Consider the following 27,763-nt stretch of genomic DNA (forward strand, 5'->3'; position numbering starts at 1 on the left):
CCAAAAGCCTGATTATAGCTCTTGCTGTGCAGTGCCTGCAGTCTGCTCACCTGTGACTGGTTCTCCAGCATCTATCCCAGTTCTTGTCTTGATCCTCTAATTGTTGTCTTCCAGAAAGGACAAATGTCTTCTGGTGGCTGGCTGTCTTCAGGCTTTAGGAGCTCAGCGTCAGGGATGCTTACATAACGGCAATGGAGTTTACTGGCAACAGCTGACTTGAAGAAGAAGGAACCTGTTAGATTCAAGAGATGGTCATCCGTAACCTTTAAATGCAGAGGGAAAAGAAAGGCAGTGGAGCTGGGAGGGAGCATTAGAAGACCAAAGCTTCCCCACTGTTTTTCACTGATGTTTAAACAACATTTTCCCCCTTTTTATCATTGACATTAACAGTGTTAAATATACGACAAGTGAAAAATGACAAGTTGACATTGTCTGAGGAAAAATGTTCTGCTAAAAAGTCTTGATGAGCCTGTCTCCCAGGTGGGAGATAAATACTTGACTGGACCTCGTCCGTCTCTGCGCATCTCATATGATATTAAACTGCCCACTGAGAACACGTTCTGTTAGAAACTAAAACGCAAAGGATACAACTTGACTTCTCTGTTAGAGCAGTTTTATGCTCCCACACTCTTTGGTAGGGCTCTCTTTCTTTCATACATAGGTAATTACTCATCGGGTTATTACTCCCACAGGCTGAAAGAAACAGGAAAGTAATTTTATCGTTTCTATTTTAAAGGTCTAAGGGGAGGGACTTAGTGTGGTAATGGAGGTCATATTAATGTTCAGACAGAGAAATTAACCAATTTCACCAACTGCAAGAATATGGTTTTGTAAAAAAAGAAAACTTAGGCTAATGAAGAAATACCAGGATTGCAATATCCCTGTTCCTCTATTCCAAGGAAGATTTCATCACTTTCTGATCCAGGGCAAGAAAATTGAACAATAAATGTGTGAAGTGTGAGAGCACACATAAAACATAGCCAGAGAAGTCCATTATATTATCTTTAAGAAAGAAAAGACTGCATTTCTGCAAGGTATGAGTTATGGGGTGTGGGTCCTTGAAATGGGAACTCTTGACATTTTGCTGTACGTGAATACCATCTAAATGTGCTCACCTGCATCTTGTTTGGAAAAAGGAGCACAAAGCACAGCAAGATGGAGTGGGAAAGAAAACCTGAGCTCTGAACTAAGTCTTGTTTGCACCAGCTGACATTCACACAAATGTTCATTCAATGAGTGTAGTTTATGGATTATGATATTTGTTATGTCACATACATGCAGAGCAGGTCTTCATTTTTCTGGGTCTTGTGCACTGTTCATTTACCTCTTCCCATTGTTTGGTGTTTTTATTTGTTTCTGAGAATAATTGGGAATATTCTGTTACTCTGTGATGTTAAAAATGTAGTAACATGCACACAGAGGTAGAGTTGATTTACCTATGTGAATTGGTCTTCATTTTATGAGGGGAATACATTAGAGATTTATGAGTAATTAATGTAAGACCCAGGCACAGACTGGGCAAGGAGTGGCCGGGGAGCAGCTCAGCAGAAGGACCTGGGGGTGCTGGCTGGCAGCAGGCTCGCCATGAGCCAGGAGTGTGCCCTGGCATCTGAGAGGGCAAACCCCATTTTGGGGTGCAGTAAAGACAGCATGGCCAGCCTGTCAGAAGCGGTGATTCTCCTGCTGTATTTAGTTAGCGCTGGTGCGGCCTCCCCTTGAATATCATGTGGAGCAACAGCACAAAGCTGTGCCAGTTGAGGGTCAGATCAGATATAAAGTAAAATTTCTTTACCATGAGGGCGGTCAAACACTGGAAGAGGCTTCCTGGTGAGGTGGTTGGTGCCCCAAGCCTAACAGTATTCAAGAGGCATTTGGATAATGCTCTCATTAACATTCTTTAACTTTTGGTTAGCCATGAAGTGGTCAGGCAGTTGGACTTGATGATCTTTGTAGGTTCCTTCCAACTGAACTATTCTATTCTGTTCTGTTCTATTCTATTCTGTTCTGTTCTATTCTATTCTATTCCAATATAAATCTCTCCTTTTATACACCCTAAATAAGCATGTTCAAATATGTTTTCCAGAGCTGACATGAGATGCAAATTAAAATATGAAGTGAAGTTCACCAGTTTGGGCCAGACACCACAGCAGCATGGTGTTTTCGTTTAACATAATACTTTTTTTTCTTTTTGTTCCATCTCTTCTATTGTGATTTGGAAGGCAAAACTGAAAACCTCAACTTTCATGGTCAAATATGTGCAGACTTAAAAAGCTTGTGTTAGTGCATATACAATGTAAAGAGAGAAAATGACAGAATTTCAATTCTAAACAACTCAAATCTCTGTTCATTTAAGGATTCAATGCTAAATCACATTCTCATTTAAAAATGAAAATTTCCACTTAGATTTTCTCAACACTGCTTAAGTCTTCTGTATCTTTGCTCTTCACTCCCCTGTGCTTTCTTAGTTCTTTCTTTTTCTGTATCCGTTCACCCAGTCTGTCTTGGATTGCTTTGAGAGCCTTCAGCATACCAATTTTGCTGTGTCCAGAAGAGCTTTATTGCATCTCTGCCTTTCCCTACCCTCCCATTAAATGGAAACCAAAACCTGCTTTATCGCTTAATTTCGTTCACTAATTGTTACTGTTTACATGTCTACATGCTGTAATCTATTCATAGTGTAGAGTCATTAATTGAAAAATAGTATCACCAGCCAGCTGCCTTTGGTAAGAAAAACAGCTGTTATAATGCCCTTAGAATCAAACAGGGAGTGCAAATGATGGTCTCCACCAAAATTTATTATTCAAATTCTGCTATGTTGATAACAACACACTGATCTTTCCTGAATTATAAAGAGGCAGAGGAGCTTTGTCTATTACAAATGCATGGTTGCTGGGCAGCTGTCATTTCTGAGGCTCTAATTTCTTACATTTTCTGTAGTTCTCACAGTATCATCTCTGACTTTCCTTTAATTTGTCTTTCCAATTATTGATAGACCTCCTCCAAATGAATGCTGTGCTCTCTAATCAATTTTCATTATATTTCTTTGTTCGTAGATTTTGAAGAGGGGGCCAAAACCTGAATGTCTTTTTCAATAGTCTCTTAACTTCTATACTTGACATCTGAAGGGAGGTTTCTCATTACTTTCCTTTTCCAGAAATACCATGATGAAGCTTTTAGACCTTTCCTAACTCCAATCTTGCTAATAATTGTAACAGGTTGCATTAATATTGTAAATATTACAATATTTTAATAGATCAGCCTGTTAATTACATTAGGGGTGAGATGTCAGCTGATTTTAGATAACTGTAATGGACACAGTTTGGAAAACAGGAAATTCTGGTTAGATACCAGGAAATACTTTTTCACTACGAGGGTGATCAAGTACTGGAACAGAGCGCCCATATTACTTGTGGAATATCCATCCTTGGAAGCATTACGATGACTGGACACAGCCCTTAGCAACCTAACCTAATTAGACCTGCTTTGAGCAGGGAGTTGGGCTAGATGACTTAGAATCAAAGGATCATTAAGGTTGGAAGAGACCTCCAAGATCATCTGGACCAACCCTACTACCTACTACCCTACTACCAATATCTCCCGCTAAAAACCATGTCCCTAAGCACCACGTCCAACCTTTCCTTGAACACCCCCAGGGACAGTGACTCCATCACCCCCCTGGGCAACCCGTTCCAATGCCTGACTGCTCCTTCTGAGAAGAATTGTGTCCTGATTTCCAACCTAAACCTCCCCTGGTGCAACTTGAGGCCATTCCCTCTAGTCTTATCACAAGTTACCTGTGAGAAGAGGCCAACACTCAGCTCCCCACACCTTCCTTTCAGGTAGTTGTAGACAGCAATGAGGTCTGCCCTGAGCCTCCTTTTCTCCAGACTAAACAACCCCAGCTTCCTCAGCCGCTCCTCACAGGACTTGTGTTCCAGGCCCTTCACCAGCTTCGTAGCCCTTCTGCAGGTTCCTGGCAACCTATATTATTCCATTATTCTTTGTTGCTAATGTGCGTATCCATAGCTGAAAAAAGTTATCCTATGCTCACCAAGTAGTTGGTGATGAGAAACTGGGCCTTTTACAACTCGTTTTAGACTTCAGCTTGAGGATTAGGTGAATCATGGTCTAGGCTCCATTGACTATAAAGGAAGCCTGTGGTATTTGCTTCGAATGGTGAAGAATTCCGCCCAGGCAACTGTGGGTTATCTGATATATTAAACATTTTCCATACTGCTAGTGTAGTTAAACTGAAACACCAGAATGCACTCCAAAATCCACGCAATATTATGATATCATTTCTACAGCCAGTTATAAATGTTAGTGGGTACCATGATGAAAAGAGGCAGGGAATAATATCTTCTCCATGTTCTTGATATAACAGAAAAGAGGCACTGGGTTTAAAATCTAGCAAGTGTAAGTTATGTTAGACAGTGAGGGGGCGACTTTATAATAGTGAGGTCAGTTAGGCCATAAGATGGGTTAGTTGAAGGTGCTGTAGAGCATCTTTTTGAAGACTGTTAGGATTTTTCCCTTCAGACTTCTTTTGGCTCAAAAATCCAAATTCTTTGTCTTTCCTGCTGTCTATTGTATTTCCAAACCTCTAATTATAGCAAAGCAGCATTGCTTTCTGTTTAGAGAAATAGAGATGCTGAGCTGCAGTGCTCTGACGCTCATGAAGCAGGTGAGTAGTGAAGCCTGGAATAAACTCTTTACACTCAGATATCTTGATCCATGTAGTAGGTATTAGGATCTGTTTCAGGGACTGTGTTACTCCCTCTTTCACACTTGAGCTAGAGTGACCTACCCTTTAGTGTTATGAGATTGAATAGAAAGTGGGGAGTGGTGTAACACAGATGTGGATGTGGGCTTTTTTCCCCTCAAATCATCTGTATGTACATTAGCACAGGGGAAGTGAGCCATGAATGTTGTGGGGTCTACTCTGCGGTAGCTCTGTTAGTCATAGCCCTGAGCAGAGCAACAAGGTCACTGGAGAGCTCAGTTTTTTATATTAATGAATGTGAAAATAGAATAATGTGAAATGCTTTTATGCATTTGTCCCTCAAGTATGCCTAGAAGTGATCCATTACAAGAGCTCAGTGACTGTTTATTTATTCTTTACATGTTGTTCACTGAGGCCAACTGAAAGATGTTGCCTTTTTCACATTCAGCACTGCTCATGCTGATACATTGGGGTGAATCTCAGGCTTTAAGCCCTCTCTCATACCTCAGGTGTTTTAGCTTGATTATTTTTCAGTATATAGCTACATCCTCTTTACTCATAAAATAGTTTTTAAAGCTCTTACAATGAACATGCATCATTTTTTTTCTTGTTTCACAGTAGCTAAATAATAGTATTCATGCCACTTAAGTCTAAGGGCACAGCGTAGCTCTCTGCTCTGCGATGATCATCACAAATTTCGCTAGTACTCTAGAAAAGGGTCTTCCTGTTTTACTTGGATCATAGCAGGTTAAAAGTCCAGCCAAAGGAAAAGGCAGATTTAAAATATCATGTTGTGAGGATTTTATATGTAAATTGTCTTGTTTGGGCAGAGGAGTGTGGGAACCAGGCGGAGGTTTATGCAATAGTTTTTTTGTGTTATTGTCAGACAAACATACTTTTTGAAGTTAACATGTAACCAATAAAGCAACAGCTTTTTTTGGAGAGACAGCTTGTTTTGAATGCAAAAGCCCAAACGGAGCTCATGCAGTTTCCACATTATAAGCTTTTGCTTCAAATTACAGAAGACTCATAGGCACTAAGAAGACTTGTGTTCTTGCCCTGAACCTCACTAAGGCAAATGTTTATGACTCTTTCTACTAACCGGAAGCAGGCACTGAAAATTTTTTGCATTTTGAATAACTGCTTTTTGAAATAGCACAAAAACAATATGCGGAAGGAAATAGTTCTTCGTGGTTCTGTTGTCACTAGTCTACATAGCTATCCTAAAAAAATCTGGTACCTACTGTCAGGGATATAACTAGAAACTGTTTAATATATGTTTATCCATATCTAGAACTGTGATTAGCCACAGCTATATGTCTCATGATTGGTTTTGTAAATGGCGGGCTGTAGATAGGTCAGTGAAGGCAGAGGTACAAGTGTTACCATTCTTTCATGTCTTAGATTCCCATGCTCATACCTGTGGCGCTGGTTGTGATAACAAGACAAAACCCAGTCTCCTCTTCCTGTGGATCCAAAGGTGCAGTACAGGATTGCAAGAGGGCAATGTTATTTTTACGACTCTGAAAGCTTCTTTGAGAACTGAGTTTGAAAGACACATTTGTGAGAATCTAGGTTCACTGAATAGCCAAGTGTGTATGCAGAGGCTTGAGAGCCAGAGAGAGAGAGAGACAGTAATTGGTGACCTGGACCAATTGCCACATTGGGTTTTCTTTGGTCTTTTTATGTGACTTTCTTGCACTGCTGGATTGTGGGACTTCAGTGTTTCAGTCTTGTCAGCCCTTCATTCATTGACATTAATCTTCTGGTCAGAGTAGTAAGGCCTTTACTCATAATGCCGCTGTCACTCACATAAGGACAGTGACTTGCATATGTAAGAATTTGTAGGTAAAGACCCAAAACTAATGTCTTCATTACTTGTCACTTGTCTTGTTGCTTCAAAGTAGTATAAAAACAGACCACAATTGTGAAAAACAATGCACAGTATTTTGGCAGGGCTTTTTAACTGGTATTAACTGTATAACCATGTGCACGTGTTAAAAATCTGCTGCTGCATTTGAAAATTAAAAGTTTTGGGGAGCTGATTTGTGATCATAGAATGTGTTGACACAGAAATGATCAAAGGGTAAAATGTGGGTAAATTCATATAGAGGAAAACAATACTGGGAATATTCATAGTATGCTCCTTACTCTTGCATAGAACCAGGCTATAATGAACCCATTGGCTTTGCTCTGTTCTCCAAAGTGAATCCATTAGAGGCTTGGCTAGCACTTGGGTGGCAGACCACAGTACCGTAGGCAAGCCAAAGAAATACTGAAGAATACCTCGCAGATGATATAAATAATCTAATTAGTGAAAGCCCTCACTTGGCCCCTTGTTTCTGCTTAATTATAGTAAAAACAAACAAACAAAAAAACAGGAAGAAGTATTATTGAAGGATCATGCATATTATTTTATACAACATTTGTTGAGTCTCACTAGTGTATAGGCTAGAAATGATAGGAACCATTTTTCTCAGGCAAACATTTTGATGATCACACTGATGACTGGGCAAGCGAACTGAGTCAATATACACAATGTTTATTTTAGAAAATGCTTAAATTCTACTGTAGTGATTTAAGCATATGAAAAAATCAGTACATGAATAAAGGTTCTCATGTATTAATTCATGTATTAGTTCAAAATATGTGACAACATTTACAGAAAAGATGATGAAAAATAATATACTACATTTTTATTAAACTGTAAAACTAAAGTCAAGAGGTTTTGATATTATAGATGTGCCAGGTTTGAATTGTGCCAGAAAGGAAAATATTAAAAGTTGTAGTCAACATTTGACATATTCTCTGTAGGACACAGTCCCTAAACCTTCACTAATTAGTTTAGCACCTGAGAGACCTTGTGTTGGTGGGAATTAAACTTCAGTCATTCTTCTTCGCTTACCCAAGTGTCTTTCAGTGAAAGCCAGGGGCATGTTTGTATTTTTCCACCAAATGTCTTTTCTCATTGTTTATACACGCTTTCATGCCTAAGACCAAAGGAGCAACAGATGTGGTCAAGTGAAAGGCTTGTACATTGCCTTTAAAAATCTTGCTGAACTTCCTCACTTACATGGAAGTTAGACTCAGCTCTTGTCTGCTTACCTAGTTCAGCTGTTGTGATATGCATTAACAAGAATCTGGAGGAAAATGAAAGCAGAAGCATTTCATGCCTAAGGTAGACTTTGCTTAGATAATCTGATACTACCAAACTGTATCTTATATGAAATTGAGTGCAATTATAAACCTGTGCTGCCAGTGAAAAGGGTGCTGTGATAACCCACCATGCCTTGGAACATGAGGTTGAGATATTGAAGGTAAGGCACAGACAGGTGTGATATGTACAACTGAGTGATAAAACATGGTGTTTTACCTATCAAGTTCCATGTCGCTTGACAGAGCCCTCTGAGTCAAGACAGAGGAAAAGGGAAAGAATCTCCATCTCAAAGCCTGTTCACTGTGAATATTACAGTAGCAGCAATGTGCATTTTTTCTCACTTGGTTTTTCTCCTCAGTCCCTCTTCTTCAACATGTGAATGTATTACGAACTTCCTAACCATCTACTTTAAGTGATGATATAAGTGATGATTTCAGAATGATTAGAAAAGTTGAGAAAGTCAATGCATTACCAAAAAGAAAGAGAAAAGTTGATGTTTTTAGAAGAAATTCTTAAGAAGGGAGATTTCATCCATCAACGATGAGACTGCTCTTATTCAAGTCATTCTGCATGCTGAGAATATAGACAATGCAGATAGTGATATAATGTTTTTTTAATACCAACTGCTAAACATTGTTAAGCCATTTCCAGTATACAGGCAAAATGATTTGATAACTAGTGAAATCTTTACATGGGAAAAATCTTACAGAATTATGATGGTGTTAGTGGAAAGTTTTCATTTCAGCGTAGCACTGTAATTGAACTTCTAAACTCTGGGACGAGAGGTCTGTGGTATTTAAATCAGTGCCCCTGAACCACTTATCATCTGATGTAAATAAGAAATTAGCTTTTTAAAAGCTTAAATAACATAAATACTTAAAAGAGCACAGACAAATTTGCAATATAAAATAGAAGGTGCACTATAAAATGATCCAAATCCATCAGCAAGTACTAGTGTATAAGATATGCTGTATTTCCTCTAGCTATTATCAAGAATGATGTAGTAGAGTCATCCTTGCCAGGGTTAAAAAAAAATGGAGAGTTAGGGTTCAGAAGGTAAAAAGTTCACTGTGTAACTGAACTTGATTTCTAAAATGAAGCATTGGATAGAGTAGCTCCTGGGTCTAAAACTACACCACACCAAGAAGGAGAGGTTAGCTTTGTGTTCGTAGAAATAAGAGTAGTACTGGGGATGGAATGGATGGAATAGAAAGTGTTCACAAGAATAAGAGATTAGTATTTGCAAGAAACAACTTTTTTCTATGTGATGCAAACCTTCTGATTCATTGCGTAGCACTGTATGTTAGGACCACATAGAAAAAGCAATAGTATTTTCAACAGAAGTTGTTTTATACAAACCATTTCAAGAGCCTCTGCATCTGTGGGACTAAGCATAGATCTACAAATATATGCAAGTTTTGAGGAAGCTGTTACGGAATGTTGTGTCCTTCACAGCCAATATTGAGCATCCACATAGTGTTCTTTCTTTGAGATCTGAATCCGAAGTAGACTTCTTGTAGTGGCATGATACAGCACACTAAGTCTTGCATGTTCTTGAGGAAAAAAAAAAAAAAGCTCTGTCGGAAATAAATGGGAGGATTTCAAAGCCAAAATGTTTAAAGCAATTGCAAGAACATAGAAAATAAGAGGATGAAATGAGACTTTCTTTCATCGCCCACAAAGTTGCAAGTGGAAGAAAATAACATTTTTGCCCAGTTCTCTCGCAGTGTATCATTTATTGAGTTTATATTAAATTATTTAGATCATCCACAAGTTTCATTATTCTTTGATGTTAATCTTTATATAAGTCAGGGTGTTAAAGCTCTTAGCTTTATTGCATATTTTTTGGTAAGCTAAAGCAATGTAATAAAGAGAAGAAGGAAAGGATAATAGCGAGAAAACAGAATAGAGAACTTTGAGTTAAAACACAATCGAAAGTCTAACATAGCAACAGGAAAATTAATAAAAAACTGAGTAAATAGTATAGAAATGAAAACAAGATGGAAATGACATCTTGTACCTTGACACAGTGCTGATTTTTCTTTCATTGTCACAATAACATGTTATAGAAGGTATCTGTAAACCCAAAGACTGTACATTCTGTGCTAGATCTTTGCTTGCGTAGATACATTTATTTCTCACTGCTCCTTGCAAGCTTTCTTCTCCTTTCCTGAACCACCACTTACATAATTGTAAAAGATAAATTTTTTATACTTTCTTTGTGCTTCCACTATATTGACATGTGGTTTCTCCTCTCATATTTAAATTATGAACTCCTTGGTCCAGGGTTGTTTGACTTAGCTGTGCTTTGCAAAGCAGGGTCCTGATCAATGAATAAGAATCACATTACAAATGGCTGTTACTAATAATAACAATGAAAGTGTTTAAAAATATTTTATTAAAGGTGTGAGGAAGGACATGTTTGATGGTAAATTTCTTATCCTCCCAAAGGTCTGGTAATATGCAATTATTTTTATACTGCTAGAGAAGTTAGGTATACTTTCAGAAAGATCTGAGAATATTTGTTTTAGGCTTGGGAAGATTAAACCATAAAAATACTAACAGAAAAAGGCCAGATTCCAGTTCCACAAGGACTGTATTTCAGATGTACTCTACTAAGTTCTGTGGAGCTGCACCCAACTTGCGTGATGAGAAGTTAGGTGGTAAACAAAGCGGTGAGGAATTCTGGAGTAAGGAGAAAATCCACCACTCCCACTAGAGATTCTTAACCTGCAGTTAAACTTAACGGTAAAGCATAAGTCTTGAAGTTAAAGTAACTCCTCAAATGTCTTAGCTCTCTTGGTGAGAAAGGACTACCATTAACTTGTCTTTTTTCCTCTTATGTACTGCAGACAGTAGAAAGTCCTCGCTTTGTATGTCTAGTGTGAGATTGGCTTGTGGGTAGCCAAAAAGCAGTTAAAAGTGTACCTAAGCAGTCATTTGGAGCACCTGTGAACTGTTTCAGTATTAGGATCATTGGTTTGAAAAGTAATCTCTTGCATTACTACTACTGGAGGGCTGAGCCCACAGGAGCTGCAAAACATAGCCATAACGTCCATACACATTAATTCTGAACTGTTCCGGGTGCGTCAGATGGGTTCACACGTGCAGATCCGCCGTGAATGCAGCATGTTCCTTGGATGTGCTGAAATCCCTGTGCTTTGTGGTTGGGTAAAGTTATGGTATGAATTTGTCATAAGAAACTGTAGCCTCTGCTACTATGGTAGCTGAGTTCCGCTAAGGCAGCAACACATCGCCACTGCAGACATTTGCTGTTTGAGGGCATATTACAACCAGTTTGGGTTCTCTTTTGTGTGTATGCAGTTTGGTGCAGAAGCATTTTTGGAGAAAGGGACATCTTCAGTTCTTGGTTTGGCTTATTTTTCTGATGAGAGCATATTTTTACTACTTTTCCTGGGTGATCAAGACTTCTTTGGCCATTTTCATTGAAAGAAATTAATACTGTAATCTGTATATTCAGCAGCTAGATTTTGTATATCATATGCTGGTACCTATACAGACTATAATGACATTCATGAAAAAAGAAGTTTTGTTGTCACATGGAAGTCCTTTCCACTTCTCCTTCAAGTATTGTATCTTGTTCAGAATTTTTATCTTCCTTCCAAATTTGGGATTTTTCTGTAGGAAAATTGTTAAAATAATCACTATTTTGAAATTAGCTTGTAGCTTTGACCTTCAGATCTCTTCTTCATGACCGTTCAAGTGTGCAAGTTGTCAGATTAGTCAGAGACCAAAATAATTTTATATATTACAGTAGTATATTATTACATCTACTAATGTTGTTTATTTTGTTAACTAGCCTAATCCTTCTCAAATATAACATGTATTGGGGTACAGAGCAAGTATTCTTAATGTTCATTTCACTCTCTTAAACTCCTAATCTGAAATCACCAGCATGCTGAATCACTGAAATGCTGCTTTGAAACTCTTTGGCAGAGTTTCCTGGCCCATGCAGTCAGCTGATCCTTTTTTTCTCTCTTTATTGATGGCATTGCCTTGAAACCTATAAAGAGCTAATCTGCAAAAATCTGTGTGCTGGGTTATTTAGTTAGCTATTTATATCCATATTTATTAAACTTGTATCTACTTTCCAAGCCTCGAGGCATATTTACATCTTTGAAATCATAATCCAAATAAGTTACTGCCATTGTAGCAGGCAATCTACATTCAAGTACCATTGTAGCAGGCACTCTATATTCAAGTAATCACCAGTCATTGCTACAAAAAGAGAAGGCAAAATGCTGCCATAACAAGTTTTTTTAAACCCTAAGTATATCAACCATTAATTCAACATTTGCACTGTTAGACAATTATATGCTCCATTTCATGAAGGCCCAGGAATTTTGGAAGACAGCTGAATCAGAAAGTACCATAAATGCTTACAGTGTAAATCTTAAATTAGTAGATTTAGTAACGTATATGCGTTTGCCTATTATGTTGCCAATTTCAAATGTCACCAAGAATATTAAAAAAGTCTAAATTAGATTTTTAGCTGTTCTTTTTGTGACTTTTCTGGAACCAAAAGACACAGAACACTACTAGGTTTACAGGCAAAGAGACTTGATTTGTTTTGACCCCAACTCTGAGCTGACTTTCTGTGTTGGTTGTAGGAATAGCACAAAAATAATGAGCACTTCTTTTCTTAGGCATGATACCTTCTCTGTTTAGGTTAAGTGGCATCAATATATGCAGCATTTGGAAAAGACACCTCCAGTATATTAGGCTTTCCTCAAGTGTCTAGTAAAGCTGCTAACCTGATAACGTCAAAAGCCTTTTCATATCAAATAATGTACTCATTTCTGTTTTGACTCTCCAGTGTATATAGCAGACATCAGAGGTGATCAAGAACTTGTAGACTTGAAATTAATTTCACAGGAGATAACTAATCAGATTTTCATACCATAATTAGAATGTATTATTGTTTATATTATGACAAAACCCCCGACACTGTTCAGATGAAACAAGCAAGTTGATGGAGGATGAATTATTGAGAAGACAGTAAATTTGGGAAAAGTCATTCTGTGTTATTTTCAACAGATGAAAAAAAAAAGAAATGTGGAACCTTGAGCTAAATCCAAGTAAGGTTTAGTTTTAACTGATTGAAACTGATCTGTGTACTGAGTACGCTATTAAGTCTAGAGACCATGGCAGACTTTCTTGAGATTTTGTGGTCACCTAAGCAAATTCAAATAACATTTTTTTTCCTCCATGCATGTCTTTCCTATAGTGGATTAAATACTGTTCTGTAACACAGGGCAGTCTGCTAGGTTCATTTCTTTAGACAGTCTGAAGTAATGCATTTTTCTCAGACATGTCACAAACAATCCTGTCAAATTTTGCCTGAATGAGTTTGTTTTAAATCATAAATAGTTGTGATATATATATAGTGAGTGTTCAAGAACCTTGAAGAAAAGGGAGGTCATGGCCTTCTGAGTACTGTCAGCACCTCCTGTAAGTGCAGTTCTGTAGATATTTGTTCTGGCCAGTGTCAGGTATTGGGTATTATATTACATACTCAGTATTTTATCTCCTTGCTGTCTGTCTTTCTAACTATCTATTTTACCAGCCTGGCACCTGTTTAATAATAATAATAATAATAATAATATCATTAAATACAGAGGACTGCCTAGCAACAAAACGCAGCAGAATACGTCCGTCATGGTGGAGGGAGGACCTTTTCTTTGGTAAATTGTTGGACTGTTTGGAGGACTCCCCCTGCGCTCAGAAAGGAGTGAAACATTTGAAGAAATTCTCTTTCTGCTGTTTTATGTTGATCTGCTACTGAGCACATTTTGTGGACTGTGCAAGTGAGATGTGTCAGTACTGCAAATAAGAGCTGGAAGAGTGCTATTTCTAAGCTTTATTGTACAGCCACAACAAAAAGTGAGAACCTGGCAGGTACTGGTTTTAGCTATTTTGTACAGTGTTTCAGAAAGGTGGAGACCAAGAAGGTTGAATAGTTAGGAGGTCTGCATGGACTGTTTTCCTAATACAGCTTCAACTTTTATCAATGGAAGTCTTTTCAGGACTCAGCTTCTGATGGCATTAGGCATTGCAACTCCAGGTTGCAGCACCTAATTTTTGTGCCTTGAGGTCAAGTGGGGCCTATGTACTCCTGATGGTAAAGCGGTGTGTGCTCAGAGCCAGAGACACAGAAGCCAGCACGCCTGCTTTGGAGCTAGCTAACTCAGACTGTTGGACACGCTAAAGAGAGAGATTTGTGGTTTGTGATCTGCCTCTCTCAGACAAGGCCTAGATTTTGTGAAGGAGAAGATGCCTTCTTTCACAAAGGCCTGCAGATTTGAGCCCTGTCTTTGGGTGAACCATGCAAACCTTGCCCTTTTTTACCAAGTATGGGTGGTAAAATACAACCTATAGTATATAGTTTTTTTTACCTAATATCCCACTTGTCAGTATTTTCGTTCTTGATGTGACACTCAAGTTAAGCTCCCCCCACTGTCTCAGGAGATACCAACTTCTACCATCTTGACAAAAGTTTTAGCACTAGGGTTTTAAGCTATTCAAGCATGAGAAGCATTTCAGCCTCTTATGCTGCTATTGCTTCATCTCCATTTCTTCATTAAGCAGTAGAGGGTACAGGTATAAGCACAAGATAAATATTAAAATTACAGTGTAGTAGGGAAGGTATTTTACCTATTGGCAAGGTTACTTAGATGGAGGAAGGGGAGGCCTAGTTTCTAATACCTGCTCCAATTAATGTTTAAGTAACACCCAAGCATTATTGATCACCTATGCACAAGATCGATCACAAAATAAATGAAGAACTGAGTAAAAGTTCAGAACAACTGGTACATAACCCTGGAGTACCAAACAAGAAGAGTTATCACTGGAACAGCACAGCTTGAACGTGGTTATTTTACAAATTGGCAGCCTTAACTCTCAAGCACTTTCCTAGAAACCTGCTAGTTGTTGTGCTCAATACAGGTGTGTTGCTTTTTCTAATCCTACTGAGTTTTTAAAATAATGAAAAAAATGGCTCCTCTGAGTTACTTTGTCTTACCCACAATTTATTTATCTACAGTTATTTTACATCTTTGAAATAAAAAGCTATTTTAATCACAAAACCCCAAACCCTATGTAAAGAGAAAGCATATTTCAGGAAAACAAACCGCAGGTGCTAATACTGCTCTGGGTTTTTTGGTTCAAACCTGTAGGGCCTGAAAAGGCTTCATATCATGTGAGAGAGAGGATTTAAGTTTATAATGACAACTGAAAAAGACATTAAAGATCAAAGATAGGCCCATGAAATGCAACCTTACATCTCAATCGTTTTTGCGGTTTATCTGTTTCTGAAAAAAGAAATTGCCTATGTCAGACAATAAAGAATTCATCAATATGTTTACTTGTGCATTTGCCAATACAGTTTTATGGAAAACCAGAATGCATGCAAAGGTTAGCAGATACAATGTTTGGGAGACGAGATGTGCCTGTTATCCCTTAGGGATTTTACGGTTATTGATTTTTCAGGTGATGTGCAGCAATACAAATTGTCGAGGTGTAATGAAACTTTGTTTTCCAGAGCAGGAGAATTTATCACCTTTATTTTCCCCCAATCACTTATTTCAAATTTTGCAACTCCCCTTTCATCTCACTCCCATCTTTCCTGCACAATTATAGTCCAAACTTCTCACCAACTACTCGGTGACCTCCACAGACTCCTTAAAGTTTTTCAAGTCCACATACAATTTCCTGAAGATATGCTCCGAGATCCGTCTCTCTTACTTTCCACTTAAACACAGCATTTCTTAGGGGAAGATTTCTGTTCTGATTTGTTGTTCTCTTTAGTTGGTTGCCACCTACATGCGCTGAAGCTTTTGAAGACTGCTCTTTCAGAGTTGAGTGTGCTGTTCTTGTACTATTGAAGAAATATTCCTCCTGAGATCTGTAAATAATCCTTCTTAGGCTTCTCTGAGTTTATCCAGGTACGTTGCTGATAGAGAGCTTCTGCTGCCACACTAGGGAGCTTCTTGACAGATTGTGTTCAGCATGGCTCGTCTGACATCATTGCTTTTCATTTTAAGGTTTTTGCATTTTTCTTCTCTAATGGAACTAACACGTGTCCATTCAAAGCACAGCCCTTGATAGTCTAGTACGTGTGTTACCTTCATTGTCATCTTATTTTTGTGTTTCTGCATTCCTTATTAACTTAAAATCTACAAAACATATGTTGTGTTTTAGGCCCATTTATTTCATCAGTCGAATTCTTGTAAAGGTCTTTGCTTCCTTTGAGACCCACAGTTTAAAATAGTAGTAACTGTTAAACTGAGCTAGATAAAGCAAACGAACAAAAACGGCTAAAATCTATTCTTGTTTTTTCGTGTTCCTTGTTCTAGTGTTGTGAATGATAATTATTTCCTAGTTATTAGTCATTAGTTACTACCTGATGAGCTAGCACACGATTTCTTTAACCTATTGACTGAAGCTGCTTGTTAGATTCAGGTTAGAATCTCATACAGTTTAGCTGTTTCTCTGCTGGGAATATGGGGATATATAATTATTCATACAAGTAGGTGATTAATTTTATATGTACAAAAACAGAAGTGCATAAAATGGAAAAAAGATTAGGAAGCATTTATACATGTAGAACTTGCATCAAAAAAGATTTAATGCGTTATTTACAACTATCCTCTCATAAGCAAACACATAACCATACACAATCAAATTCTGGAACACCACAGTATCATTATATATCTACAATCTATAGAATCTCAAAGTTTTGTAAAAGCATTGATTTTTGTGCCATCCAAATATTTGCTTCTATACTGCTTTTATTAAGAATATTTTCCTCCTCAGAAACTCCATGACAAGTGCAAAAGTAGAACTCGGGTCTCCTGAGACTTATTTGTTCACCTTAATACAAGGACTTAAAAGGCTGGTGGGTCAGACTTCTCCAGTTAAGGGTTAAGTATGCTGCTTAAACTTCATGAAAGGTAGGAAATCCTATCCCTAAAAGAGTAAATGTTATTTATAAGTTGATCCGGCAGTATCTTGCCTATGGATGGCAAAGAGTATAAGGCCCCAGCTATCTCTGTATTCAAGTTGATATGCCAAGAGGGAGATCTGACCTGCGAAATTAACTTTTCTAAATAGTCTAAAACTTCCAGCACTTCATAGGTAGCAAGAGCAATGGTCAGAAGTGTGCTGGGTGCTTTACAAACAATAAACCTGCTGTGGCAGAATTTATTTCTATTATGTTTTCAATGGCTTACTAACAATGAAAATAGGAAGACAGGAATTGTGCTCTAGTCTCAATTTACCTGCACTCTGTAGCCTAAATGCAGTAAGGAGGTGAGAAGCATGTTTCCTTGAATATGCTCTGTCTGTAGTGCTTCCAGTGAATCTCAGCTGCAGTCTAATTACAGAGATGATTGTTTTTCTTTTCTTTCCACACTTAAGAACCAGAATGGCAGTAATATATCACAGAATGGAAGTTCTGTGGAAAAAAAAAAAAAAAAAAGCTAATGAAAATTTGGAGAAGAGTTGTCTTGGGAACATATAAGAAGAAAGGTCTCCTCCATCACCGAGTTCAGTCCCCAGCTCTTTCAGACCACCATGGTATTAATCCCAATAATAAATTTATCATCTTGGCTTCTCCTTTATTAGGCCACTATTGAACTACTACTTTGCAGCATCCTTGAGCCATCCATGGGTATCTGGTTGCTTACTATGGATGTTTTTGTTTCCAGAGAAGAGGACCGATAGCAAATGTGCCTACACTCTGTGCAGAGGAGGGCTGGTTCTGCAGGCTGCTCTGCTCCAGTGCTGCAGGGAGGAGTGGAGCTTCTTTAGAGAGTCTGATATTTTGAATCAATTAGAAATTTAATTTTCTAAATTTCTTTTCATTTCTCTATCATAATAATTTTTCAATATCTGCTCAACACACCATAAATATTTGTCTGGATTTATTCAAAACAAAAATTTTCCTTTTGGCTAGAGCTAAAGAGCCTGAGTGCATTGGCCCTCTTAGCAAAGCCATTTGTCTGCAATTTTTTTGAAAGGCAACAATGTTCATATCATTATGATATGAGTAAAGAATGTCAATGGGAAGAGAAATTGTGTTTCTTTTCTATTTCTATTGTTTCTATTATGAAGTGAATTTTGAGTTTGCAGCTGTGGCTGGTTTCTTCTGGACTTTGTTAATTCCATGGAATTTTAATGACATGATTTTTTTTAAAAGGTTAATGTAGATTTAAGACCAGTGCTATCATAGATCATGTCATCTGAGCTGCTGTATGTCACTCATTTTCACAATTTACCCAGTTAACTTCTCTGCTGAAGCCAGTAGCTGCAGTTTATCTGACACAGATTTCCCAGACAGGTGTCCACTCTTGATTTGGGAACATAAAGAGGAGGAATGTTCCCACTGCGTCCTCTGGTGGTTTGTTATGCCGTGGCCTTTGGCTTGTCCCCGCTGCTGTTCTTGCTACAGATACATAAGCTGAAAATGAAAAGTCGATAGTTCCAGCAGTGATGTCCGCAGTAAACTAATCAGCGCTGGCTGCCTGGAGATGTCCGGCTGGTATTTTGTGGAGAGAGGTTTTCTAAATTAATGTCAAAATAAATACCAACGAAAACTTCACCGCAGAGGGTAACAGCCAGTCCTGTGTCCTCCTCTTTGCTGTGGTTTAACAGGATGTTCCAAAGACCTGCTCTGTCCCCATTATCTTTTCCAAGTCACCATCTTAAAACGTGGTGTCAATAAAATTTCTGCCTGCTCTTGTGAACCTGCCTGAGGTGTAATTCAGAGAGAGCACGCAGTCAGGAAGGAGGAATTCCTGAAGAACTAAATCCATCCAGTAGCGTCCTCTCCCAAACTCGGTGTTAAATGCTGCACTGACCTGTTAGATTAATATAAGATTAGAACCACTCTTGTAGGAGATAAGGTATTTTAGAACTTTAAATAGCTGCATGTTTAATTTTTCCCAAGTAGAAGTCACTACTTGAAAATGCTCACATAAAACTCTTCTCCTTAGATTTGTAGAGATTTCAGCCCTATTGTAATGAAATGCAAAAGTCTATGCAGGTCTGTTTTATGACCTGTGTCTTGCATTAAGTATACTTGGCAAGTTGCTCTGAATAATTTAGTCTGTTATGTCTTAAGATAGCGGCAGCTCCTGCAAGATTTATTTTAATGTAGACTACTTTACCATTATGTTTTTAAAAGGTTCCTTTTCCTTAAAATCACAGAGATGGTCTTAGAATGAATTGGTAGATTTTCCTTGTTTTCAATAAAATATTGTATTGCATGGTGCATTTCTTTATTCATAAAACGAGACTAGTGTACTCAACCCTGTTGTTAATACGTGTCAAGTATTTGGCAGATGACTGTGCTGAATAGATGGCTTTTTCATTTGAGATGTTTCAGCTGCTTAAGATGTTTCTCTTTCTGCTTCTCAGGTGACCAGATCTTTGGTAAGAAAAGGTTAGAGTAGTGTATACAACAAGAACATTTTCTATTTTTTTCACATATGAAGTAGGTAAAGTAGGACATTCGGTTTACCGTTGTCATCTACCCAAGTGGCATGTCACAGTAAAAAAATGCATATGAAGAGATGAAAGAAATCATTGGATTGCAGAAGTTATCTGGTGGAGGGAACATCTAGTTTAGTTAGATGATAGTTTGACTTTGCAACTTCCTTTGATTTTCAACTTCTTTAATTCTGCATTGGCGCGCACAATTTTTGAAACATGCCTATGCATACATACCTGTTGCCTATATAAAGCATTCTGATTAAATTATTCCTGTTTACTTTGCATTATATTTTTGAATGTAACACAAACCCATAAAAATTAAATTATTGAGTGACTAATAAGTTCAGTTTCTCCCCTACACTTCACCTGTGCTTCTTTTCGCATCCTTAGTATGAATGTGGCTGGAGCCCCTGCTCCCACCTGCTTATCACTTCTTGTGGAAGCGTCCCACCTGGTTATTTTTTGCTTTTAGTGTTGCTGCTAACAAAGTGTGTCAAATAATCTGCACTCAAAACCTGACAATTTTATCAAGAAACCCAGATTTTCACATATATTTCAATATTTAACTGGAAAGTAATCCAAGGCCTTTGTGCATAAGTCTTAGGAAGAAGAAACATCAAATAAAAGTGCAGAGCTTCTATGTGATCCACACTGCTCTTAACACTTTAAACTCCTCTTTTTGAAGGCGGGGTGCCAGATACTTTTTGAGTAGTTGCCTTTCAGTGAGGTCATAAGCTCCTACCTCCCTGGCTAGCTCCTAAATACCTACAGAATCAGCTCAATTATAATATTTACTGTACAATAGGTTAATTTTGTGCTTCAGGGCTGTGTGTGTAACCTACATATGTAAGGATTTTTTTTTTCCCCAGTGCACATTTAGCTAGATGGATTCTGGAGGACTTTATGTTTTCAGACAAAATAATTGTTTCTCATATTAAGAATCTTCATTTAAATAGATTTTAAACTTTCTCTGGTAATATGTTGATTATGTGTTCAGCCAAGTCCACATCTGGCCTGCTCAGTCTCTGAAGTGCTGAGATCAGACAATTCTCAAACCTTCAGGGAATGACTTCTGAGGCTGTTTGGGTTGCTGTTAGGATAACTGTATTAAAGAATGTGAGGCAAATGAATGCATTTTGAGACTATGCATTCAGGTTAGATATAAGTAGATATTTCCAGACCTGGTAGGATCTGTGACGTTCCACTGTTTCTCTTCAAGTTGGAGGAAAGATATGGCATCACTTGGAGTTCACATGGACATTCATTTTCTTCAAAACAACCTACTCAGAGGTGTCATGTCCAGTGTTAGCTGAGATTTGGCTTACAAACGGGAGAAAAAAGAAGGAAAATAATTGAAGATACATCTCAATAAAAAGACATTCTAAGTATCCAGTCCTGTGTCAAATCAGAATTATCTTGAAGGTTCTGTTTACTTAATCACCAAATAAATCTCACAGGAAGCCAAATGAGCTTCACTGTAAAAAATAAGTTCCATAAAGAGCCTTAGAGAGCTGCTGTTACTGCCTGATGAAGATGAATTTGAAGTATGATAAAAATTAGCTATAGCAATGCATTCCGGTGACTCAAGTTCTAAAAGTCTGTCTTTGCATCTTGCACTGGTGCTGGTGGTTATAAGTTTATACTGCAACATGGTCTTCCAAAAGACTATACAGGCAAGATTTGTCTTTGCTGAAATGTAGCTCGAGGTTTAATATATATTTTAAGACAGGAAATGGGAAAAAACAGCTACAGTTGAAAGTGTACTGAAAGGATTTCAGTAGACTGTTTCAAGCTGGACTGTGTGGGTGGCTAGGAAGAACTTGTCTTCTTTTATGAAAACCAAAACATCTTACACAGCCATAAGGATTTTGGTTTTGATGTGCATATTATCTGAAATGCATTGCCCCCAGTAGCAGAGTGTCTCCAACACTTTGTACCGAGGAATTGATTCCATTCCAATTCAGAGGCAAGAATAAAACCTACTGAGTAGTAATTGTGGTTTCCTGCAGCAGCCGTATGCTTTATAGAGACATTGAGCTAACGATCTGGCACAACTCTGCTTTAAAATTGTAGATTTACAAGGATAACAGGGTTTTATGGTACTGTGTGTCCATAGGTCTAGTAGAGTAAAATATTATGGCTTAAAAAGTACATGTGGTTTAAGAAAAATGAGATAGAGATGGAAGGAAGTGCACTTATTTAATTAGCCTAAGAAAATATTCAGCTGTTATCATACCCCTAAAACGTTTTGTGTAGTTGCACCGGAAATATTTGTTGGTAGTCCAGGATTGGATAATGAGTTGTGCATTCACTAATATTTAAGCAGATGCTCTGAGCTGTGAATCATGTTTTGAACAGTGGTATGTGATGCCCGTAGTGTACATAGGCTCATGAATGCCTTCATTCATGCCCATCTGTGAAGATGGCAACTTGCCTGCGTACAAGTGGATTGGTCCCTTTTCTAGAAAGCATAGTGCCAGACTGTTATGAGTTTGGATGGCAAGCTTATCTAATATTGCAAACAGTGTCTTTGGTGCAGGAAATCCCTTCTCACTATTAGCACAGAAGCATTAATAGGTGACTTGATGTAGTAGATTATCCTGGAGGTTATTTTATGTTGAAATAAACTATTCAAACGTGGCAGAAGAAAAAAGAATGCCCATCTCAAAGACACGGCGGGATACTGAGAGGATGAGTTGTATGTCAAAGGCAAATGTGGGAGCCGGAAAGAGCTCTTGGAGTGTCTGGTGGCTTGTTTTGCTGCAGAACTGCCTAGAGACAGGCCAGGCAAGGGCAGATGGTGCTGGGCAGTGGAACAGATTGGATAGATCTCTTCACAGTTTCTCCTAGATGCTTGTTAATGGAACTAGCCCAAAAGGCATTATCTTAAATGGCTGTGTCACATCCTGCATTGAACTGTGCAGAGTACTTGCAGGGAAAAAGAAAAAAAAAAGTTAAATAAAAAGTAAGTAATCTTCCTGTAAAGGTTTTTGTAAAGGTTAACACAGGAGAAATTTGGTTATTTGAAAATAAGAAAAAATAGTACTTTTGCATCATTTTTTTTTCCTAAGTAGGTGACTTTCACCTCAGATCCATAACCAGATGATGCTGTAGCTTATGTTCTAAGCTCCGTATCTCATTTCCATGTAACTAACATGGATAACTCATTTCCATTTATCTAACATGGTAAAAATAAGAATAGTTGAAAGGTGAACTAGCCTCTCTCTTTGGGATTTTTGTGTTAAAGCCCTACTCAAAAAATTTAATATTTATGTTTAGGACTTGTAGCACTGTCACTTCCTAATATTTTTAAAATTATTTGTTCTATGACTTATGATCTGTTGAGTTATTATAGTATTGCACATTCTTTCTCAACATGGATGATAGAAATTTGATGACTGCAAAGAAAAATGAGTTTTTGATCTATCCGTGTTATTCTTATGGCTTAAGAACTGAAGTAAAAAGCAACTTGTCTACAATAGGCTCAGTCCTCCTAGTGTAGGCTTTTAATTGACATATAATGAAGCAACTTTTCTAAAATAAATGCTGAAGTACCTTTCTAGTCAGTGGAGATGTGTATTTGAAGCCTTTAGGTCAAGATTCTGTCCAAGAAACTGAAATTCTGAATTTCTTCAAGGCTCTCAAGGATACCAGGTTTATCCATGGGTTGTCTATGGAACTTTTGCATTTTGATTTACTAGTCACTTACAGTTTAGGCAGGAAAATCTATGCCTGATTTAGGCAGACTGATTCCCAGTCAGTGCTCCTTGTGGAGCTGCATGGTATTAAAATATTTTCACCTGGATCTGGTACCCTAGGTTAAAGCAAAGTTAGTCTTCTCACAATGTGCACAGTAATGGTAATCTGAAAAACAAAAGAAATAATGCTCACTGTTAGTATTGCAGGGGTCTTATAAGGTGCTTTTTTTTCTTTTCTTTTTTTTTTTCTTTTATTTCAGTGAATCTTTCTACATGCTGTTTTTCTTTCAAGAAACAATGACATTGAAGCTATAAAACTCATGTATTTGCTCTTTTTTCATAAGGACCATGTTTGGTATGCTTTTGAGCAGTAAATTGTTCAGCATAGGTTCTCTTTGCACTGTTACTTCCTATCTGTCCTGATAACAAAAAATTACCACAGTGGGTGAGGATCCTGTATTGGCTTTAGCCATTGTTTTTAGACAGTGTATGTATCTGTTCATCATGCCAGCTGAATGACTGGGCTTGCTGAGTGCTGTGTCAGCAAGCTAAGGCTCTCTTCCATGTCTCTAACTCTCCATCTCTAAGTGCTCTTGACTGTTACCTGGTGACCTTAGAAAATCTTTTAATCTCTGACTTCGGAAGTGGTAGTGTGACTAGTGGGACGATGTTTTGGCAAGGGTAATAAAAGCTCAAAACATGTTGAGGTTAAAAGCAAACATCTGAATCCATTTGTCCATATGGCAAATGTGAGCCACATGGCTTCATGAAGTCTCACAGCTGCAGTATCTAGTACGTGAACGGGCACTGGCTGACTTCTCTTCTGGTTTCTGAATATTTTTTCCTCAAATCTTTGTTCTTTAATGAACAGAAACTGGTGTCTAGTATTTAAATAGATTTCAGGAGCTGGTGAAACAAAGGATATCACATTTCCTCATGGATCGCAAATAGGTTTTGTGGCATCCATCAGCAAAATCTCTAAGCATTTTTGTTGAGATTTATGCTGCTAGCATGGTCTAATGCATTATAAAAGCAAAAAGTGAAAATTACGTATATTCTTTAAAAGAATGTGATCCCACTCAAATCAAAAGCCTGAGCATGGCTTTTGGTGTACTGAGCTTCCAGGACAGTGCTTTTGTAGCCCCTTGGCTCTGATCCTTTAAAGATTACTCAATTTAAATAGTGTGCCATTAAAATTTAGTGTGATTGTAAGGGACTTAATGCTGACAAAAGCTTAGAGACAGTAGTCAGCGGAACATCCCAAAGAGCCCTGATGGAAACGGGGATGACATATTCTTAGAATAACCTTCTGGAAAGCCTAAGCAAGCAAAAACATTAAGTGCAGTAATTCTTGCTGTTCAAAGCCTTGGTTCATGATAGACCACATGTAGCTTACAGAAGAGTGGGTAGAAATGGATGTTGGCAGCCTGGGAGAGCACTGTGACTATTGTCCGTCATACAAACACAGGAAGAAAGTTTCAAAAGACCCAAAAGGGAGTCGGGCTTGGACTGAATCTCTGTCAACTTCCACAATGTGCTTGACCACTGGGCAAAGGAGTAGTTCAAATACGTCTACATGGAAATGGGGAAATGAGAACAGTTTTCACCAACACAATTCTGCCTCTGCAGCCTTCCTAGCTAGCTGCCACATGCCAGCTCCCACCGTGATGTGTTTGAAGTGGTGCTTTCTTGGTTGATAGCTAGCCAAATGCCTCAGCTGCTCATACAAATGGTTCAGTGCAAATCAATGAGGTTTTCTAGACACAAGCAGTTAATATTTCAACAAGCAACTGCAGATAAAATTGCTGTGTCAGTTTTCATGGCAGAGAGAGCTGTTGCCCTTGTTCAGAAAATTGTGTGCCTGGAAAGTTTTCAGACCTTCCCATTTCAATCATCTGAAAATTTCTGCTTTCAGATCCATTTTGAAATGTTCAGAGTCCCTGCATGTCTGTGTTTTTTTGGCTTTGTTTTTCTAGTTTGGAAGAATCAAAGATGAAACAGGATGGTTTCTACCCCCCTGGCAAACCGCAGGCGGCAGGTTAATGCTTCAGACTTCACTCTGGTCATGTTAGAATAAGAGGTCATTACTAAAATCCAGGTCTTTCTGAGCAACTTCTTGCTGGATGCTCGATTTACACAAGCATGTTCATGGGTGTGTGGATGTAATTTATTTTTCCATCTGATCTTCCAAGAGGCAGGCCTTTTGCTGCATGCAGAATTCATCAGATTCCCAGAAAATGTCTACCTTGAAACACGTTCAGTCCTACAGCAGTGAAAAAAGCAGATGAAATTTTGCACCCTGGTTTGATTCAACAAGCAATCTTTTTTTTTTTTTTTTTTTTTAAGAAATAGCTTGATTCTGCTGCAAAAACCCACCATCCATCCAACAAACAAACATTGCAGTGAAGCACAGCAGCTTCCCCTAGCTCGCTCTGTCTCAGCTCACATCTGCCATTTTTGCCCCCGCTCTCCTAACTACGTCTGTGTCACCCAGAGGACCTAGTCCTGGGCTTTTGGCCAATATCCTGGGCTTGAATCCCCACATAGAAAAGCATTTACTTAGGAAAATAATATCATGTGGCAGCCGGTAGTCACAATACTACCTCTACTGCCAGAATGTAGTGACTCTAAATGAGGCTGTGGCAGATGGCCGAAAATGTTTCAGCGTTTTCTTTCTCTAGATCAGGATTATGCAATTAATTTGTACTACAGTCCATGGTGGTGTTTTGCAGGTTCTGGTCAAGCAGGTGGGATGCATCGTCTCTAGCTTTGCTGGACCAAGCAGGGTCTGGACGTAGGGGAAAGGCAGTGCACAACAAGTCCCTGGGACGGTGGGCTCCTGGTGATGCCGGCAGAGCGGGAAGGAGCATGGGATCGTCCCCACAAGGGACAACATCTGTTAAAAGCAGCAGAAATGTACTCCTGGTTCACACTGTGTCCGAGTCCACCATCTGAGCTGTAGCATCTGTCTAGGTGACATCCAGATGCTACGGTTTGCATACGCATGATTCTCAGCACCAAGGCTGAGAATTCAGCCTAAGAGCGTGACAGATCTTTTTACCCATCTCTTGGATTAACAAATTGAAAGCTTTTCTTGTAACATTTAAATGAGCTGGGGTAGGGAGAATGGAGAACAGGTAGCGTCATGTGTGCACAAATGTAAGTTACAAGCACAGCTGAAAGATGGAAGATCTGTTAGCTGGAAGCTGGCCTGGGCAGCATTGAGAGGAGAATACAGATGGGTTGTCTGGGAGGAATCGTAGAGACAGGTAGGCAGCAGCCTGGGTTGCACATTAGTGCCTTGATAGTGAGATGGAAAACAAACAAACAAACAAACAAAAACCACAAAAAGGAAATAAGTGAAATACTTAAGAAGAAAGCAGCAATGAATTTTGAAGAAAGAAGGTGTGGCTGGAGTACTGAGGGAAGAGCAGGAGCATCCGTTGGGAAGCAGAGGGATGTGAAACAGAACTCAGTCAGTAGGACCTTCCTGTTGTTGCAATTGGAGAAATCTATAAGTGAACAAAAATGTTATTCTTGTTCAGAAAGTGTTGATGTATAGACAGATTTGGTATGGCTCAGTGAAAACATATGGGGAAGAAGAGGAAAAAGTCAAATATGACATTGAGATATTGGGGTTTCAGACAAGGAGAGGCTAGTGCAGTCATTTTTGACAGAAAGTGGTTGAGAGAGAAAAAAGAGCAGCTCACTTTTTGCTAGGTTTATTAGAAGGAGGAACTTTGAAGTGTAACCTAGTAAATACAGTCCATCAAACCAGAATTAGGCCAGCTGCCTATTACTGGAATAGCTCAAGGAAAACGTCCTTGTCTGTTCTCTTATCTTCTCCGGGTACATGTTTTCACTCAGTTAAGAAAAGTCAGAGGAATTGCATTTAAAAGTGTTGTCACTTCACAGTCTGTCACAGGGCTTTTGCCAGCTCCCTTCAAAAGGAGCTGGTGCCTAGAACTGTGCCAGCTGGTTGATCTGATCATCTTGTCACTTTACTAGAAAATCTAAATATACAGCAGGACGAACTGAAATATGTCTGCTGTCCTGTTTTGCAACTATTCTGCATTTGATTGGAGATCTAGTTTCGCATTAAAGAGGTACTGAAGCTCTCTCTATCTTTCTGTTCTATAGGTTGTCATTTTGTATTTTGAGCCAAGTGTATTTCGCTGTGTTCTCCTAAGATGGGTTCGTCTTCTGGGCTTTGCCACTGTTTATGGAACTGTGACGCTCAAGCTACACAGGTATTTCACATGTTATTAATTTCCGTCTCTGTGGGAGTATGTGCAATCTGTGTGGGTACTTAGATTGAAGAGCTGCAAAGATTACCATAAACAAGCGCCGTTTCTGATTTTTGAACCACTGTGTATTTCTCCACGCTATTCCTGCTGCAACTGCATGCTCCTAATCCCAGTAGAGAGCTGTGAATGCAGACAGAGATAATGATGGCTGCTCAATGGGGCTGAGTGTGAGAGGTGTTGAGCTGGAGCTGCAGGATTTGACAAAGAATATGTACATCAACTGTAAAATTGTGCAAGAGCCTCTTTTCAAAGAAGGTGAATATATTCTACTTGAATGTAAGACAAAGTAAAATGTCTAAGCTTTCCATTTAAAGTGTTCATAGAGATACTCTATGTTTCTAAGTGTTTAAATACAGTGTTGGTG

At 38.5% G+C, this 27,763-nt stretch overlaps 1 protein-coding gene across 3 annotated transcripts in view; it reads left to right on the top strand.

Moving 5' to 3' along the window:
* The window catches only part of GPR158 (G protein-coupled receptor 158), a 199,248-nt gene that overhangs the window by 114,609 nt on the left and 56,876 nt on the right, over nt 1-27,763 (top strand). For all 3 annotated transcript variants that reach the window (XM_083827610.1, XM_083827611.1, XM_083827609.1), the window contains exon 6: nt 27,233-27,342. In XM_083827610.1, coding sequence (XP_083683736.1) covers nt 27,233-27,342 — 110 coding nt within the window. The remainder of the gene's footprint in view (nt 1-27,232; nt 27,343-27,763) is intronic.

Source organism: Anser anser (assembly GCF_964211835.1).
Source record: "Anser anser genome assembly, chromosome: 2".
NCBI classification, from domain to species: Eukaryota; Metazoa; Chordata; class Aves; order Anseriformes; family Anatidae; genus Anser; species Anser anser.